The sequence below is a fragment of the Oncorhynchus clarkii genome, chromosome 12 (assembly GCF_045791955.1).
Source record: "Oncorhynchus clarkii lewisi isolate Uvic-CL-2024 chromosome 12, UVic_Ocla_1.0, whole genome shotgun sequence".
NCBI classification, from domain to species: domain Eukaryota; kingdom Metazoa; phylum Chordata; class Actinopteri; order Salmoniformes; family Salmonidae; genus Oncorhynchus; species Oncorhynchus clarkii.
In genome coordinates this window covers 99970762-99992063 of record NC_092158.1, presented here as the reverse complement: position 1 = coordinate 99992063, position 21302 = coordinate 99970762, and the positions used below count along the sequence as shown (strand labels likewise).

Here is a 21302-nt window from a genome sequence, read left to right as displayed (position 1 = left end):
ATCAATGATGTCGCTCTTGCAGCTGGTGATTCTCTGATCCACCTCTACGTAGACGACACCATTCTGTATACTTCGGGCCCCTCCCTGGACACTGTGTTAACTAACCTCCAGGCAAGCTTCAATGCCATACAACTCTCCTTCCGTGGCCTCCAACCGCTCTTAAATGCAAGTAAAACTAAATGCATGCGCTTCAACCGATCGCTGCCCGCACCCGCCAACCCGATCTGCATCACTACTCTGGATGGTTGTGACTTAGAATATGTGGACAACTACAAAGATAAAATATATATAAAATACTACCTAGGAGTCTGGTCTGTATGGGAGTTGCAGCGACGAGACAAGAATATAACTACCAATTGGAAACCATGAAATTGGGGAGAAAAAACCAACAAGATCAATGATTTGTAAATTAAATCCGTTTTAACAACTCAGTGTGGTGATTCATTATATTAATGAATGACTCTAGTTGACAATGTCTGTCAACTTCAATGGTGTTTATTCATGAATATATACAATTATATGTTTACACACTAGAAAGATATTCTACATTGTTGCTCCAGGGTGTCTTACTGAACATGACCCTGATTAGAGTGAAACATCATGTGTTTGAGACAGGGACCACCTGACACAGGGACACTGAGGTATCATCATGAACCCTAAACCCTGGATAGAGGGGCTCAGTGAACGTGGAGGTGAATGTGTGCAGGTGGGTCAGTGTGTCAGAGGAGGCTCTATAGAAGGACAGAGTGCCGTCTGGCCAGTCCAGATACACTCCTACTCTGTGGGAGCTGGAGGAGGGGACGTCTATGGTAGTGTCATTATTATTGTGACAGGCAATATAACTGTAGTCAGAGCAGTCCAGACTCCAAGACTTGTCATTGTATCCAAGACCACAGTCCTCAACCCTTCCTCTCCTGTTGATTCCTTTATATGTCACTCCTATATCAGCCCTTCTCCCACTCCACTCTACCTCCCAGTAACAGCGCCCAGTCAGACCCTCTCTACACAGCACCTGTTCACAGTCCTCAAATCTCCCTGGGTGATCAGGATACGGCTGCTCCTCTCTCCTCCATGTCACCTTTCTGTTCCCCTCAGACAGAGAGAGGTGTCTGTTTACTGTGTTTAGGTCCAGTGTGAGATCACAGACATCTGATGGATGAAACCAGACACAATATTAGAAATCATCATCATTCACATTAGAATGTTATCTCACTTTTCACTAATTCATTTAATGTAGATGTTTCTAGGTATCAAAAGGAGAATTTAAGGTAGCTTAAGACTTGTTGAATGATCATATGTTATACTGTATGGTAATATAAAACACACCCTTTCCTATTAATTACACACACACACACACACACACACACACACACACACACACACACCTGTATGAACACAAACACAAACACACACATTTTCAAAACAACTCTGTAATCTTTGGTGTCCCTGATATCTGCTTCTGTAGAACTACAGCTGATATTTAATATGACCAAGTAAGTAATGATGGTGGTCTTTGACTTTGACTTAACTTGAATTAAGACTTATTCTTAGTCATATTCTTCACAGCAGTCAACACTCACATTTTCTAAGCCCAGGTTTCATTCTGTTCTCTCCACCATGTTCCACACTGTAGCGGTAAGCAGAAGAACAGACAGTCATTGAGGGATACACCTGCTCTCACACACACGCACACGCACACACGCACACACACACACAACTTTGTCCAAGGGGTGGTAAGAATGTTTGTCTTAACTATCCTGATGAGTCAAACATGTCTGATATGAACATTGACATAAACCCTCTACATACTTGAGTTTCTCCAGTCTGCAGTGTGGATCCTCCAGTCCAGCAGAGAGCAGTCTGAGTCCTGAGTCTCCTGGGTGATTGTAGCTCAGGTCCAGCTCTCTCAGGTGTGAGGGGTTTGACCTCAGAGCTGAGACCAGAGAAGCACAGCCTTCCTCTGTGACTAGACAGCCTGACAGCCTGACAAAGAGTCAAATCATATTAAAATCACACTGATATTCTTTGGTGGTGAAAATAGTGGCAGTCTCCTGAAACCTGCCATATCTATTCATAAATGAATGAATGTATAATTTGTATAAGTGATCATAATATTACTTGAAGAGTACAAATATTTGAGTAGAGTGTATAGTATATTGAGATCTATTAATTAATGAATGTATCATTATTAGAAATGACAAATTATTAAAGTATTGCCTGCTGATATAAACATGTATACACAAATGTTTGAGTAGACTGACCAGACCAGTTTAAAAAGACAGACAGTGAGGTATCAGATTTAGATTGTATACAGTTCACAACAACATATCTATTTTGACACTGAAGCTAACATTTTAAATATGGCTATATTTCCAACATTTTAGGTTTAAGATCAAATGTTTAATTTGAGGTGACAGTATATAATGTCATCTTTTATTTGAGGATATTTTAATACATATCTGTTTCACGGTTTAGAAAAATTAAAGCTCTTCATGTATCTTGTCCCTCTATTTGAAGAAGTCATAAGTATTCTGACCAATTCACTTATAGTTTATTAAAGTAGTCAAAACTTTAGTATATTTGGTCCCATATTCTTTGAACACAATGACTACATCAAGCCTGTGACTGTCATGATTGAGAAAGATCATGAATGAATCATGAATAATAATGAGTGAGAGAATTACAGAGGCTACAACAAAACATGTTAACCTCTCACCATTACCAATAACAGAGACTACAACAAAACATGCTAACCTCTCACCATTACCAATAACAGAGGCTACAACAAAACATGCCAACCTCTCACCATTACCAATAACAGAGACTACAACAAAACATGTTAACCTCTCACCATTACCAATAACAGAGGCTACAACAAAACATGCTAATCTCGCACCATTACCAATAACAGAGACTACAACAAAACATGCTAACCTCTCACCATTACCAATAACAGAGGAGAATAACATTTAAAAAAACATCTTTCTGCCTCTATAACTTTGTTTTTCATCTTTATTCACTATTAATTTCTAAACAGTAACACAGGCATGTAGTGTGGACTATGATTGCCTGGTAAACACATGTGAATCTGGTGAACAGTTATCACTTGTTTACCAACTACAGGAATACTGACCTCAGAGTCTCCAGTTTACAGTGGGGATTCCCCAGTCCAGCAGAGAGCAGGTCCACTCCTGAATCCTTCAGGTCATTGTTACTCAGATCCAGCTCTCTCAGGTGTGAGGGGTTTGACCTCAGAGCTGAGACCAGAGAAGCACAGCCTTCCTCTGTGACTAGACAGCCTGACAGCCTGCAAAGAGTCAAATCATATTAAAATTACACTGCTATGCTTTGGTGGTGAAAATAGTGGCAGTATATTTTTTCAACATATTCAGATATATCAGTGTCCTGAAACCTGCCATATCTATTCATAAATGAATGTATCATTATTATAAACTACAAATTATCATTTCATAGTATTATCATTGCATAGTATTATCATTGCATAGTATTATCATTGCATAGTATTACCATTGCATAGTATTATCATTGCATAGTATTATCATTGCATAGTATTATCATTGCATAGTATTACCATTGCATAGTATTATCATTGCATAGTATTACCATTGCATAGTATTATCATTGCATAGTATTATCATTGCATAGTATTATCATTGCATAGTATTATCATTACATAGTATTATCATTGCATAGTATTATCATTGCATAGTATTATCATTACATAGTATTATCATTACATAGTATTACCATTGCATAGTATTATCATTGCAGAGTATTATCAGTGCATAGTGTTGCTTGTAGAGAGAAAAATGTATAGTACAAATATTTGAGTAGACTGACCAGACCAGTTTAAAAAGCAGTATCAGTCAGAAGACAGACAGAGAGGTATCAGATTTAGATTGTATTAAGTAAACAGTCCACAACATATCTGTTTAGACAGTGAGGTATCAGATTTAGATTGTATTGAGTATACAGTCCACACCATATCTATTTAGACAGTGAGGTATCAGATTTAGATTGTATTGAGTATACAGTCCACACCATATATATTTAGACAATGAGGTATCAGATTTAGATTGTATTGAGTAAACAGTCCACACCATATCTATTTAGACAATGAGGTATCAGATTTAGATTGTATTGAGTATACAGTCCTCACCATATCTATTTAGACAGTGAGGTATCAGATTTAGATTGTATTGAGTATACAGTCCACACCATATCTATTTAGACAGTGAGGTATCAGATTTAGATTGTATTGAGTATACAGTCCACACCATATCTATTTAGACAGTGAGGTATCAGATTTAGATTGTATTGAGTATACAGTCCACACCATATCTATTTAGACAGTGAGGTATCAGATTTAGATTGTATTGAGTATACAGTCCACACCATATCTATTTAGACAGTGAGGTATCAGATTTAGATTGTATTGAGTATACAGTCCACATCATATCTATTTAGACAGTGAGGTATCAGATTTAGATTGTATTGAGTATACAGTCCACATCATATCTATTTAGACAGTGAGGTATCAGATTTAGATTGTATTGAGTATACAGTCCACATCATATCTATTTAGACAGTGAGGTATCAGATTTAGATTGTATTGAGTATACAGTCCACATCATATCTATTTAGACAGTGAGGTATCAGATTTAGATTGTATTGAGTATACAGTCCACACCATATCTATTTTGACAGTGAAGCTAACATTTTAAATGTGGCTCTGTTGAAATTGGAATCAAATGTTTCAAATATTTTTATTTGAGGATATTTTAATACATATCTGTTTCCCGTTTTGAAATGACAGCACTTTATGTATCAAGTCCGCCCATTTGAAGAAGTCATAAGTATTTAATAAGTATTCATAAGTATTTTGACCAGTTCACTCAAAGTATATTAAAGTAGTCAAAAAATATTTGGTCCCATATTCCTTGAAGCCTACATCGAGCTTGTGACTCAAACTCGTTGGTTGCATTTGCAGTTTGTTTTGGTTGTGTTTTGGGTTGTGTTTTGAATCATGAATAATAATGAGTGAGAAAGTTACAGAGGCTACAACAAAACATGCTAACCTTTCACCATTACCAATAACAGAGGCTAAAACAAAACATGCTAACCTCTCACCATTACCAATAACAGAGGCTACACCAAAACATGCTAACCTTTCACCATTACCAATAACAGAGGCTACAACAAAACATGCTAACCTCTCACCATTACCTATCACAGAGGCTACAACAAAACATGCTAACCTCTCACCATTACCAATAACAGAGGACACAACAAAACATGCTAACCTCTCACCATTACCAATAACAGAGGACACAACAAAACATGCTAACCTCTCACCATTACCAATAACAGAGGACACAACAAAACATGCTAACCTCTCACCATTACCAATAACAGAGACTATACCAAAACATGCTAACCTCTCACCATTACCAATAACAGAGGCTACAACAAAACATGCTAACCTCTCACCATAACCAATAACAGAGGCTACAACAAAACATGCTAACCTCTCACCATTACCAATAACAGAGGCTACAACAAAACATGCTAACCTCTCACCATTACCAATAACAGAGGATACAACAAAACATGCTAACCTCTCACCATTACCAATAACAGAGACTATACCAAAACATGCTAACCTCTCACCATTACCAATAACAGAGGCTACAACAAAACATGCTAACCTCTCACCATAACCAATAACAGAGGCTACAACAAAACATGCTAACCTCTCACCATTACCAATAACAGAGGCTACAACAAAACATGCTAACCTCTCACCATTACCAATAACAGAGGCTACAACAAAACATGCTAACCTCTCACCAGTACCAATAACAGAGGCTACAACAAAACATGCTAACCTCTCACCATTACCAATAGCAGGAGAGGTTAGCATTTATTCTGATCTTTGTGCCTCTATAACTTTGTTATTCTTCATCATTCACGATTAATTAAAGTTTATTCATAATCATGGTAGCATCCACATGAATGTAGAAGTGTTCAGAAACATCTTCTATTCTTACTGACCATACAAAAGAAGTGACTCCAAAATGACTGGACATTATTCACCATTCAGTTTCTATTAGGAAAAACATCTAAAACACAACCAAGACAAACTGAAAATTAATTCAACAAGTTAGTAGAATCACAAGCTTGATGAAATCACTGGAGGCAAAGAATATTGGTCCAAACAATAAACTTTTGACTAAATGATTTGTTCAAATAATTAGGACTTCTTCAAATGATAGAACTACATACATAACGTTCTTTCATTTCTAAACAGTAAAATGTGTATGAATATCTTTAAACAAAAGGTGACATTCTGTACTGTCGCCTAATATGAAGCATTTTTATCTCAAATCCAAAATGCTGGAGCAAAGCACCAAATTTAAAACTGTAAGCTTCACTGTCCAAACACATATGGTGTGGACTATGTGTGTCTGGTAAACACATGTGGATCTGGTGAACAGTTATCACTTGTTGACCAACTACAGGAATACTGACCTCAGAGTCTCCAGTTTACAGTGGGGATTCCCGAGTCCAGCAGAGAGCAGCTTCACTCCTGAATCCTTCAGGTCATTGTTACTCAGGTCCAGCTCTCTCAGGTGTGAAGGGTTTGACTCTAGAGCTGAGACCAGAGAAGCACAGCCTTCCTCTGTGACTCCACAGCCTGACAGCCTGCAAAGAGTCAAATCATGATTTCACAAACACGCTGTTATAATCCAAGATGGCGTAGCATTCGAACGTGTTTGTTTTTGTCCAGTATAAATATTCTGTATTTTTGTATATATTTCAATTTATTTCAATCTCTTTTTCCTTTTTCAAATTATATATCCCTTCCTGCAACCCGCCTCACCCCATTACCTTTAGCTGTTTTAAGCTCGGAAAATACCTGCTAGTCTGCACAGCGCGATATCAACCCAGAGTATATCGGACTGATTTTCTCCACTAGATCACCGGATTCCTGCAGCAAGATCTGGACCATTACACCGGATCATAACCGCTAGCTAGCTGCTACCGGGAGGCTCTGCCCCGAAGCTAATGAGCTAAGCCCATCTCCCGGCTAGCCGATAAAGTACACCAGCTAACTCTTGGGCTACAATACCTCTTTTGCCAATTGGTCTGGACCCTTTAATGTCGACATGAGCCCCGCCAATCCATCACGACTGGTCTGCCGATGTAATTGTCCAATTGTTTTCAACATGTTTTTCCGTTGTGATGCCGCAGAAGAGCCATCTGCTTGTCCCGACCCGCTAGCTTTCTGAACACCGTGTCTCCCGACCCGCTAGCTTTCTGAACATCGTGTCTCCCGGCCCGCTAGCTTTCTGAACGCCGTGTCTCCCGGCCCGCTAGCTTTCTGAACACCGTGTCTCCCGACCCGCTAGCTTTCTGAACACCGTGTCTCCCGGCCCGCTAGCTTTATGAACGCCGTGTCTCCCGGCCCGCTAGCTTTCTGAACACCGTGTCTTCCGACCCGCTAGCTTTCTGAACACTGTGTCTCCCGGCCCGGCCCGCTAGCTTTCTGAACACAGTGTTTCCTGCTCGCCTACCGTAGTAGCGACTACCTGTCTCACCTATTGCTGCTCAGTGGACCCTTATGATCACTCGGCTACATAGCTGATGCCTCCTGGACTGTTCACTAACACGGTACTTCATTTTGTTTATCTGTCGGCCCCAGCATCAAACTCAGGTCCTGTGGGTACCTAACTGACCCTCTCTGCCCATTCATCGCCTTTTACCCGTTGTTGTTGCCTTAGCTGTTAACCCGTTGTTGTTGCCTTAGCTGTTAACCCGTTGTTGTTGCCTTAGCTGTTAACCCGTTGTTGTTGCCTTAGCTGTTAACCCGTTGTTGTTGCCTTAGCTGTTAACCCGTTGTTGTTGCCTTAGCTGTTTACCTGTTGTTGTTGCCTTAGCTGTTAACCCGTTGTTGTTGCCTTAGCTGTTAACCCGTTGTTGTTGTTGTCTTACCCACTGTTGTCTTAGCTCTCCCAATCAACACTTGCTTTATGCCTCTCTCTAATGCCAATATGCCTTGTCTACTGCTGTTTATTGTTATTGTTTTATTTTACTGTGGAGCCCCCAGTCCCGCTCAACATGTCTTAGATAGCTCTTTTGTCCCACCCCCCACACATGCGGAGACCTTAACTAGCTTAACTGGTGCCTCCAGAGATGCAACCTCTCTCATTGTCACTCTATGCCTAGGCTTACCTCCACTGTACTCGTATCCTACCATACCCTTGTCTGTACATCGTGCCCTGAATCTATTCTACCACGCCCAGAAATCTGCTCCTTTTATTCTCTGTTCCCAACGTACTAGACGACCAGTCCTTATTGCCTTTAGCCTTATCCTACTCCTCCGTTCCTCTGGTAATGTAGAGGTTACCCCCAGTACTACACCCATTCCCCAGGCACTCTCATTTGTTGCCTCCTGTAACTGTAAAAGCCTTGGTTTCATGCATGTTAACATCAGAAGCCTCCTCCCTAGGTTAATGTTATTCACTGCTTTCGCACACTCCGCCAACCCTGATGTCCTTGCCATGTCTGAATCCTGGCTTAGGAAGGCCACCACAAATTCTGAAATTTCCATCCTCAACTACAACATTTTCCATCAAGATAGAACTGGGGAGGAGTTGCAATCTACTGTAGAGTTAGCCTGCAGAGTTATGTTATACTATCCAGGTCTGTGCCCAAACCGTTTGAGCTTCTACTTTTAAAAATCCACCTTTCCAGAAATAAGTCTCTCACTGTTGCTGCTTGTTATAGACCCCCCTCGGCCCCTCAGCCCCTCAGCCCCCAGCTGTGCCCTGGACACCATATGTGAATTGATATCCCCCCATCTATCTTCAGAGTTCGTACCGGCCGTCCTACAATCTAAGATAGATGCCCTCAATCTCACACAAATGATCAAGGAACCTAACAGGTACAAGCCTAAATTGGTAAACATGGGCACCCTCATAGATATCATCCTGACCAACTAGCCCTCTAAATACACCTCTGCTGTCTTCAACCAGGATCTCAGCGATCACTGCCTCATTGCCTGCATCCGTAATGGGTCAGCGGTCAAACGACCTCCACTCATCACTGTCAAACGCTCCCTAAAACACTTCAGCGAGCAGGCCTTTCTAATTGACCTGGCCAGCGTATCCTGGAATGATATTGACCTCATCCCATCAGTAGAGGATGCCTGGTTGTTCTTTAAAAGTGTTTTCCTCACCATCTTAAATAAACATGCCCCATTAAATTTTTTTTAACTAAGAACAGATATAGCCCTTGGTTCTCTCCAGACCTGACTGCCCTCGACCAGCACAAAAATATCCTGTGGCGTTCTGCACTAGCATCGAATAGCCCCCGTGATATGCAACTTTTCAGGAAAGTTAGGAACCAATATACACAGTCAGTTAGGAAAGCAAAGGCTTTTTCAAATATACATTTTCATCCTGTAGCACTAACTCCCAAAATATTTGGGACACTGTAAAGTCAATGGAGAATAAGAGCACCTCCTCCCAGCTGCCCACTGCACTGAGGCTAGGAATCACTGTCACCACCGATAAATCTACGATAATCGAGAAGTTAAACAAGCATTTCTCTACGGCTGGCTTTCCACCTGGCTACCCCTACCCCGGCCAACAGCACTGCACCCCCCACAGCAACTTGCCCAAGCCCCCCCCCAGCTTCTCCTTCACCAAAATCCAGATAGTTGATGTTCTGAAAGAGCTGCAAAATCTGGACCCCTACAAATCAGCTGGGCTAGACAATCTGGACCATCTCTTTCTAAAATGATCCGCCGCAATTGTTGCAACCCTTATTACTAGTCTGTTCAACCTCTCCTTCGTATCGTCTGAGATTCCTAAAGATTGGAAAGCTGCCGCGGTCATCCCCCTCTTCAAAGAGGGTGACACTTTAGACCCAATGTTACGCTCGTCGATGGAAGGATCGGACCAAGGTGCAGCGTGGTATGCGTACATCTTACTTTATTCAATGAACACCGAAAAAACAACAAATACAAACAAAATGAAAAGTATAGTAAACGGCACGGTACCAAAACAAAATCCCACAAACTACAGGTGGGAAAAAGCTGCCTAAGTATGATCCCCAATCAGAGACAACGATAGACAGCTGCCTCTGATTGGGAACCATACCAGGCTAACAAAGAAATATAAAACATAGATTGCCCACCCTAGTTACACTCTGACCTAACCAAATAGAGATTTAAAAGGATCTCTAAGGTCAGGGCGTGACACCCAAACTGTTACAGATCTACAGTTGAATTCGGAAGTTTACGGAAGTTTACATACACCTTAGCCAAACACATTTAAACCCAGTTTTAATCGTAGTAAAAATGTTCCTGTCTTAGGTCAGTTAGGATCACCACTTTATTTTAAGGATGTGAAATGTCAGAATAATAGTAGAGAGAATTATTTATTTCAGCTTTTATTTCTTTCATCACATTCCCAGTGGGTCAGAAGTTAACATACACTCAATTAGTATTGAACATACTTCTTTCTGAAATAAATATTATAGTTTGATTACATTTTACGGTATCTTAGGAGTAAAAATAAACATATTTTGAATTGATGAAACAAAGTTTAGGGAGTAGATTGTCAGATTCCTTTCTCTGCATGTTGAACGAGTGGATTACTCAAATCGATGGCGCCAACTAAACTGTCTTTTTGGGATATAAAGAAGGATTTTATCTAACAAAACGACCCTACATGTTATAGCTGGGACCCTTTGGATGACAAATCAGAGGAAGATTTTCAAAAAGTAAGTGAATATTGAATCGCTATTTTGCTATTTGTGAATTTATGATACCTATGCGGGTGGAAAAATATTTTGATGTGGGGCGCCGTCCTAAAACAATCGCATGGCATGCTTTCTCTGTAATAGCTACGGTAAATCGGACAGTACAGTTAGAATATAAGCTTTCAACCGAAATAAGACACATACTGTATGTACCTAAATGTTTAATATCCGTATTGTTTATGATTATTTATTGGAATTGCCCGCCCTCCAGTTTCACCGGAAGTTGTCTCGCATGTGGGATGCCTAGCCCTAAAAGGAACCGTCTTGCCAAAACTGTAGTTTGTAACAAGAAATTTTAGGAGTGGTTGAAAAGTTGGAGTGGTTGGAGTTTTAATGACTCCAACCTAAGTGTATTTTATCTTCCGACTTCAACTGTATATCCATTCTGCCTTAAGTCTTTGAATGCCAAGTTAACAAACAGATCACCGACTATTTTGAATCCCACCATACTTTCTCCGTTATGCAATCTGGTTTACGAACTGGTCATGGGTGCACCTCAGCCATGCTCAAGGTCCTAAATTATATCATAACCGCCATCGATAAAAGACAGTACTATGCAGCCGTCTTCATTGACCTGGCCAAGGCTTTTGACTCTGTCAATCACCGTATTCTTATCGGCAGACTCAACAACCTTGGTTTCTCAAATGACTGCCTTGCCTGGTTCACCAACTACTTCTCAGATAGAGTTCAGTGTGTCATATCGGATGGCCTGTTGTCCGAACCTCTGGCAGTCTATAAGGGGGTTCCACAGGGTTCAATTCTCGGGCCGACTCTTGTCTCTGTATATATCAATGATGTAATTTACAAAATAGCCTCCAACACTCTACTCAGCAAATTGGATGTAGTCTATCACAGTGCCATCCGTTTTGTCACCAAAGCCCCATATACTACCCACCACTGCGACCTGTATGCTCTTGTCAGCTGGCCCTCGCTACGTATTCGTCGAACCCACTGGCTCCAGGTCATCTATAAGTATTTTCGAGGTAAAGCTCTGCCTTATCTCAGCTCACTGGCCAGCATAACAACACCCACCCTGTAGCACACGCTCCAGCAGGTATATGTCACTGGTCATCCCCAAAGCCAACACTACCTTTGGCCGCATTTTCTTCCAGCTCTCTGCTGCCAATGACTGGAACGAATTGCAAAAATCACTGAAGTTGGAGACTTATATCTCCCAAACTAACTTTAAGCATCAGCTGTGAGAGCAGTTTACCGATCACAGCCCATCTGTAAATAGCCCATTCAACTACCTACCTCATTCCCATATAGTTGTTTTGCTATTTTGCACCCCAGTATTTCACGTTGCACATCTATTCACTCCAGTGTTATTGCTAAATTGTAATTATTTCGCAACTATGGCCTATTTATTGCCTTACCTCTCAAATCGTATTTCATTTGTTACTGACTGTACGCTTGTTTATGTGTTGTTGTCTTTTTGTTGCACTGCTTGGCTTTATCTTGGTCAGGTCGCAGTTGTAAATGAGAACTTGTTCTCAACTGGCCTACCTGGTTAAATAAAGGTCAAATCATTTTTTTTTGAATTGTTAATTTAACACCAGTAGTGTAGAAGGACAATGGCAGATGCATTTATTTTTTTCACAAACAACATATAGATTCACCTTCCGTCTCCTAGAATTGTATGGTCATATTGTTATACTAATGTGAACACCAATGCATTGATTCAATATGTTTTTCAAAATAATATATTATACATATTATAATACATATTTTTCTCTAAACTGAATATTTCTTCCTGATGATTAGTTCTTAAATGTCATTTTATTTACTCACAGAACAGCTCTGGAGGCTTTGACCACTGGCAGCAGCCTCAGAAGACCTTCCTCTGATCTGGAGTATTTCTTCAGGTCAAACACATCCAGCTCCTTTTCTGAAGTCAGCAACACAAAGACCAGAGCTGACCACTGTACAGGTGATAGGCCGGCTCTAGAGAGACTTCCTGATCTCAGGTAGCTTTGGATCTCCTCCACTAGAGAATGGTCATTCAGTTCATTCAGACAGTGGAACAGATTGATGCTCCTCTCTGGAGAGGGATTGTCCCTGATCTTCTCCTTGATGTACTTGACTGTTTCTTCATGGCTCTGTGAGCTGCTTCTTGTCTTTGTCAGTAGACCTCGTAAGTGCTTCTGATTGGACTCCATTGAGAGGCCCAGAAGGAAGCGGAGGAACAGGTCCAGGTTTCCTGTCTCACTTTGTAAGGCTTTATCCACAGCACTCTTGTAGACAGTAACTTCAGGCTTGTCTCTGAACAGCAAAGAAAAGTTACTCGACTTTGTTTGTAGTTTGTCCATTAGATTCTCATTGTTGTTGATGAATGAGAGGAACACATATACAGCAGCCAGAAACTCCTGAATGCTCAGATGAACAAAGCAGTACACCTTGACCTGGTACAGCCCACATTCCTCTTTAAAGAGCTGTGTGCACAATCCTGAGTACACTGAGGCTTCATTGACATCAATGCCAGCTTCCCTAAGGTCTTCTTCATAGAAAATCAGATTGCCATTCACAAGCTGTTGAAAAGCCAGTTTTCCAAGTGACAGAATGCTCTTTTTATTCCAGTGTGGACCTGTCTCTTCTTTCCCAAGATACTTTTCATTATTCTGTTTGGTATGAAACACCACAATGTGTGTGTACATCTCAGTCAGAGTCTTGGGCATCTCTTCTCTCTGATGTTTCAGCATGTGTTCAAGGACTGTTGCAGAAATCCAACAGAAGACTGGAATGTGGCACATGATGTGGAGGCTCCTTGATGTCTTTATGTGTGAGATGATTCTGATGGCCAGGTCCTCATCACTGAATCTCTTCCTGAAGTATTCCTCCTTCTGTGGGTCATCAAACCCTCGTACCTCTGTCACCTGGTCAACACACCCTGAAGGGATCTTATTGGCTGCTGCAGGTCGGGTAGTTATCCAGAGGAGAGCAGAGGGAAGCAGATTTCCCTTGATGAGATTTGTCAGCAGAACATCCACTGAGGTTGACTCTGTGACGTCACAACAGATCTTGTTCTTCTGGAAGTCTAGGGGCAGTCGGCACTCATCCAGACCATCAAAGATGAACAGAACTTTGTACTTGTCGTAGTTGGAGATTCCTGATTGTTTGGTTTCCATTGAGAAGTGATTAAGAAGTTCAATGAAAGTGTGTTTGTCACCTTTCATCAAATTCAGCTCCCGGAAAGGGAATGAAAATACAAATTGGACATCCTGATTTGCTTTTCCTTCAGCCCAGTCCAGAATGAACTTCTGCACAGAGACTGTTTTTCCAATGCCAGCGACTCCCTTTGTCAGCACAGTTCTGATACGTTTGTCTTGTCCAGTTAAGGGTTTGAAGATGTCATTACATTTGATTGCAGTCTCTGGTCTTGCTTGTTTCCTGGTTGTTGTCTCAATCTGTCTCAGCTCATGTTCATTATTGACCTCTCCTGTTCCACCCTCTGTGATGTAGAGCTCTGTGTAGAACTTATTGAGAAGTGTTGGGTTTCCTTGTTTAGCGATCCCCTCAAATACACATTGAAACTTCTTCTTTAGATTAGATTTGAGTTCACGGTGGCAAATCACAGCAAGCTCATCTGACTCTAGAAATAACACAGAGGATATTAATATTACGTCTGTTTTAATGCCTACAGTATTGTAGGACTGTTATAAAGTTTTAAATTATTGTAATTTATTCTCTTAACTGACTGTGTAAATGTTTTCATAATGCATTACAGACTGGTGTGACTGATTATATTATTATTGGTATTATTGATGGTATTATTAATGTTCTCTCTCTCTCTCTCTAAATGTATCATCACATCACATCCCTGCTGCTACTTGATGAGGTCACAAGGTGTTGTGTTAAGCTGTTGGCTACAGCTTTTAAATGTTATAAAACAGCATTCAACATGAGGCAGACAGATCTTACATTTCTCCAGTGTGTCAGCAAGCTCCTTCTGGTTCATTTTCCTCAGGATGTGCAGTGTGATCTTCAGAGCCCCCTCTCTGGCACTGCTCTCCTGCTTCTCATCTTCAGCGTCCACCACTTCCTTATCCTGCTTCTGACTCTCAAAGCCTTCTGGGAGTTCTGGACTAAGAATCCTCTTGAACATCTTCAGCTCGTTCTTCAAAAATGTCATAATATTCTCTTCAAGCAACTGAAATAAATTAGGTAAATAAGTTAAGCAAGAGAATAAATGCTTTCTAATTAACATATTAATGAATGATTGACAGATCAACTTTACTTGAGGTAAACAAAAACGAATGTACATAACAGGACCACATACACTGAATATGGAGGCCAGGTCTGTTTGATGACTCTGGGAAGACTGACCACTGAGAATCTCTGACTCTGATCCCTCCTGTTGGTTTCTGTGGACAAAACATGAGATTACATCTCCTCATCCAGGGAGGAAACACACACACACACACACACACACACACATGTTGTGTTTGTTTAATTTTGTTTTAGGACTATGAAAATGGACAAAAGGATTAGCCTATGGATTATGAAAACAACAACAATAAATGGAAAAATGTGAGAGGAGAAATGACTAGAGACAGTGTTGTTTAACTCACTGACCAGGACCCATGAGTTCTTCTTACCTTTGTTCAGTAGAAAAGTCTCCCTCTCTAAACACTATAGAATGATCCATAGACCAGTCACTCTTCATGGACACACAGCTGGGTACAGGGGAGGCTGGTCTCTTCCGCTTGTTTGGGCTTCAACACAACAGAGACAAACATTACATCTCTCATCTACTCTGAGCTCAGATGGGGAAACATAGAAAGAGTTTCATTCTGAAACGCTATATATCCATTTTCAGAAATGTTCGTAAAATGGCTTTTATTGTTTACATACATTTTGAATGATATTGGTGTGTTTTTTCACTATCTAATCATGGCATGGGGTTGTTCAATGACAGACATGTATTTGTTTAAAACTCGATGTTGTCATTTCAGAGAGAAATAATCATGTTTGCTAAATGCTATATATCTGCCTCACTCTCAGAGAAATCAGCAGTACTGCTAGGTTTTACACATTCAAATGTGATTGACCGGCTCGATTCGGTCTTATATAGCAACATTTGAAATTATGTTTTTCACTTTGGATATAAGCAGAGACTCAGGGCTAGAAATTGTATATCACACACTATATTTGAGGAACAATGGAAAAGTAATTATGCTTTAAATGTTGATAAACTTGTAACTTGTAATGTCCTTTGAATATTTTGGTACCTACTGGAGAGCTCTTCTTTGTCTACAGGGCTGTTATTTTGGCAGATAATGTCACCCATCTAAATAAATATTTAATTATATATATATATAGAGCTCTTGTGTTACTTTGGCAGATAATACATCTATGTTTTATATATATATACAGTGGGGCAAAAAAGTATTTAGTCAGCCACCAATTGTGCAAGTTCTCCCACTTAAAAAGATGAGAGAGGCCTGTAATTTTCATCATAGGTACACTTCAACAATGACAGACAAAATTAGGAAAAAAAATCCAGAAAATCACATTGTAGGATTTTTATGAATTTATTTGCAAATTATGGTGGAAAATAAGTATTTGGTCAATAACAACAGTTTATCTCAATACTTTGTTATATACCCTTTGTTGGCAATGACAGAGGTCAAACGTTTTCTGTGACCGTATATACATATGAGATGAGTAATGTAGGGTATGCAATCATTATATTAAGTGGCATTGTTTAAAGTGACTAGTGATACATTTATTAAATCCAATTTTGCGTTATTAAAGTGGCTAGAGATTTGAGTCAGTATGTTGGCAGCAGCCACTCAATGTTAGTGATGGCTGTTTAACAGTCTCATGGCCTTGAGATAGAAGCTGTTTTTCAGTCTCTCGGTCCCAGTTTTGATGCACCTGTACTGACCTCGCCTTCTGGATGATAGTGGGGTGAACAGGCAGTGGCTCGGGTGGTTGTTGTCCTTGATGATCTTTATGGCCTTCCTGTGACAATGGGTGGTGTAGGTGTCCTGGATGGCAGGTAGTTTGCCCCCAGTGATGCGTTGTGCAGACCTCACTACCCTCTGGAGAGCTTTACCGTTGTGGGCGGAGCAGTTGCCATACCAGGCTGTGATACAGCCCAACAGGATGCTCTCGATTGTGTATCTGTAAATGCTTGTGAGTGCTTTTGGTGAGGTTGAAGAAATGCTGCTGTGCCTTCTTCACGACGCTGTCTGTGTCGGTGGACCATTTCAGTGTGTCCGTGATGTGTACGCCGGGGATCTTAAAACGTTCCACTTTCTCCACTACTGTCCCATCAATGTGGATAGGGGGGTGGTACCTCTGCTGTTTCCTGAAGTCCACGATCATCTCCTTTGTTTTGTTGACGTTGAGTGAGAGGTTATTTTCCTGACACCACACTCCGAGGGCCCTCACCTCCTCCCTGTAGGCTGTCTCGTCTCGTCATTGTTGGTAATCAAGCCTACCACTGTAGTGTCATCTGCAAACTTGATGGTTGAGTTGGAGGCTGCATGGCCACGCAGTCATGGGTGAACAGGGAGTACAGGAAAGGGCTGAGCACGCACCCTTGTGGGGCCCCAGTGTTGCGGCTCAGCGGGGTGGAGATGTTGTTTCCTACCCTCAACACCTGGCGCCGGCCCGTCAGAAAGTCCAGGACCCAGTTGCACAGGGCGGGGTAGAGACCCAGGGTCTCGAGCTTAATGACGAGTTTGGAGGGTACTATGGTGTTAAATGCTGAGCTGTAATCGATGAACAGCGTTCTTGCATAGGTATTCCTCTTGTCCAGATGGGTTAGGGGAGTGTGCAGTTGATTGTGATTGCATCGTCTGTGGACCTATTGGGGCGGTAAGCAAACTGAAGTGGGTCTAGGGTGTCAGGTAGGGGGGAAGTGATGTGATCCTTGACTAGTCTCTCAAAGCACTTCATGATGACGGAAGTGAGTGCTATGGGGCGATAGTTTTTTAGCTCAGTTACCTTAGCTTTCTTGGGAACAGGAACAATGGTGGCCCTCTTGAAGCATGTGGGAACAGCAGACCGGGATAGGGATTGATTGAATATGTCCTTAAACACACCAGCCAGCTGGTCTGCGCATGCTCTGAGGACATGGCTAGGGATGCCGTCTGGGCCAGCAGCCTTGCGAGGGTTAACACGTTTAAATGTTTTACTCATGTTGGCTGCGGTGAAAGAGAGCCCGCAGGTTTGGTAGTGGGCCGTGTCAGTGGCACTGTATTGTCCTCAAAGCGAGCAAAGAAGTTGTTTAGCTTGTCTGGGAGCAAGACATCGGTGTCCGCAAAAGGGCTGGTTTTCTTTTTGTAATCCCTGATTGACTGTAGACCCTGCCACATACGTCTCGTGTCTGAGCCGTTGAATTGCGACTCTACTTTGTCTCTATACTGACGCTTAGCTTGTTTGATTGCCTTGCGGAGGGAATAGCTACATTGTTTGTATTTGGCCATGTTTCTGGTCGCCTTGCCATGATTAAAAGCAGTGGTTTGCGCTTTCAGTTTTGCACGAATGCTGCCATCAATCCAAGGTTTCTGGTTTGGGAAGGTTTTAATAGTCACCGTGGGTACAACATCACCGATGCATGTGCTAATAAACTCACTCACCGAATCAGCGTAAACATCAATGTTGTTGTCTGATGCTATCCGGAACATATACCAGTCCACGTGATCGAAGCAATCTTGAAGCGTGGAATCAGATTGGTCGGACCAGCGTTGAACAGACCTGAGCACGGGCGTTTCCTGTTTTAGTCCCTGTCTATAGGCCGGGAGCAACAAAAGGGAATTGTGGAATATGCGTCACAGAAGTTAGAATAGCAATGATCCAGAATTTTGCTAGCCCGGGTCGCGCATTCAATATGATGATAAAATGTAGGGAGCCTTTCTTCAGATTGTTAAAATCCCCAGCTACAATAAATGCAGCCTCAGGATATGTGTTTTACAGTTTACATAGATTCAAATGAAGTTATTTCAGGGCCGTCAAGGTGTCTGCTTGGAGGGGGGGATATACATGGATGAGATTATAATCGAAGAGAATTCTCTTGGTAGATAATGCGCATTTGATTGTAAGGAATTCTAGGTCAGGTGAACAAAAGGATTTGAGTTCCTGTATGTTGTTATGATCACACCACAACTCGTTAATCACAAGACATACACCCCCGCACTTCTTCTTACCAGAGAGATGTTTGTTTCTGTCGGCACGATGTGTGAAGAAACCAGGTGGCTGTACCAACTCTGATAACGTATCCCGAGAGAGCCATGTTTCCGTAAAACAGAGAATGTTACAATCACTGATGTTTCTCTGGATGGCAACCCTTGCTCGAATTTTGTCTACCTTGTAGTCAAGAGACTTGGCGAGTAGTATACTCGGGGCGATGTGCCCGTCTACAGAGCTCTGTCTGCCCCTTCTGTGGTGCCGTTGTTTTGGGTCTACTGGGATCCGATGGTGGTCCAAACAGAGGATCTGATCCATTGTCCTGGGTGGTGGTCCAAACAGAGGATCTGATCCATTGTCCTGGGTGGTGGTCCAAACAGAGAATCTGATCCATTGTCCTGGGTGGTGGTCCAAACAGAGGATCTGATTCATTGTCCTGGGTGGTGGTCCAAACAGAGGATCTGATCCATTGATCTGCTTCGGGAAAGTCGTATTTCTAGTCGTAATGTTGACGTTGCTCTTATATTCAATAGTTATTTACGGCTGTATGTAATAAGACGTAAGATTCCCTGGGGTAACAGCGTAAGAAATAATACTTAAAAAAAAACTAAATACTGCATAGTTTCCTAAGAACGCGAAGTGAGGGGACCATCTCTGTCGTGTAATTTATCGGAGCTGGCAGGGAGAAAGATTACCTAAGATAAGGCCTTTTTTCACAATTACTTCATAACCAGGGACATCATGGAATATTATGAAACTGGGCTCCATGGCGGATGCAATGAACTAGTTCAGCAGGAGGCCGTCATTGTAAATAAGAATTTGTTCTTAACTGGCTTGCCTAGTGAAATAAAGGTTAATAAATAAAAAATAATGACCTAGCTTTACCGTGGGATTCGAAATGGTCGGTGATCTGTTTGATAACTACGATGCTGCTGGTAGAGTCGCTAGCCAGCTTACCTATCTGTACCAACTAACCTGGTTAGCTAGCAGCTCGTTCGTCTGTTCTAATGACGAATCTGGTGAACTACAAAATGAAACTTGGATAGAGAGTGAAAAGGATCTGGCTACACTCATACTGTCCCTGACTGTAAAGCAAAAAGCAAATTGAACAATAAACTTCGGACATGCGCAACATCACGTTGTTAATAAATAATCCTAAATTGGGCAATTGAAGACAACTAGGACGCAATATGAGTTTGATGAAAATGAACATTGTATGCAACGTTGTAGGCAACATTATTGGCAAGGGACTTGATACCTACTATGCCAAAGATATTTAGAGTTGTTAAACGGGTGTGAAGAGTGTTGATATAACGGTAATATTGTCAAAACCTCACTTGTAAGAACGGAATGGGTAAAAAAATATATATGCATGCCAACATATTAGTCAATATTTAGGAGTAGGCAAAGTGGTCGTGTCATTTGAAAATTCTATCAAATGTCTTACATTGCAATGAGTACAGTCAGGGAGCCGTGGAATCCCTGCAGTACCTCCACAGACTCTGGATTGAGAACCCCTGCAGTACCTCCGCAGACCCCGGATTGAGAACCCCTGCAGTACCTCCGCAGACCCCGGATTGAGAACCCCTGCAGTACCTCCACTGACCCCGGATTGAGAACCCTGATTTAGCAGATGCTCTTATCCAGAACGCTTTACAGTAAGTGCATTCTTAAGATAGCTCCGTGAGACATCCACATATCACAGTCAAATATACAGGATACAAACTTTACATTTCAGCTAAACAATGGATATATAGTGTTTTGCTAAAAAAAACACATTTTCATACACATCTAAAATCTATTAATTAGAAATCTGAGAACAGTAGTTTTGAAGGTACCCAAGAGCAACTATGTCTGATTAAAAAACAAATGTGAAAAATTGTAAATAGCATTTGGAAATAAACTCTTAATAATTCTTAAACAAAATTGTTATCTCACCTCTTCGCTTTGGTGTCATGTTCCCCAGAGAGACTCATTTTAGAGGCAGGGCCCCCCTCCTCTCTCTCCCCAGAGAGACTCATTTTAGAGAACTGACCCCTAAACAGAGATCCAACATGTTGGTTGTGGTAAACACAGTAATTATTGAATGTCAATTGTTATCATTTATTAATGATCTCTTATAATACATTTACTAATATACACATCGAAGCAGTCGGGTGATTTAATTCAATCACATGAATATGTATTTGTGAAATGACATCTCCATGGTAACTGTCAATAATAATAATAATAAGTCACTGTTTGTTAAGGTAGTTCTAGACAGTACAGCAACAATAATAATAATAATAATAATAATAAGTCACTGTTTGTTAAGG

General features: G+C 41.2%; 1 protein-coding gene across 1 annotated transcript; it reads right to left on the bottom strand.

The window, feature by feature from the left end:
- Positions 1-598: 598 nt before the first annotated feature.
- On the bottom strand, positions 599-21008 carry LOC139421760 (NLR family CARD domain-containing protein 3-like). Its single transcript, XM_071172879.1, is given in 9 exon segments — positions 599-1149; positions 1581-1627; positions 1810-1983; positions 6553-6726; positions 12643-14440; positions 14770-14998; positions 15128-15212; positions 15447-15563; positions 20926-21008. Coding segments are annotated over 9 exon segments (3258 nt in total).
- Positions 21009-21302: the final 294 nt, after the last annotated feature.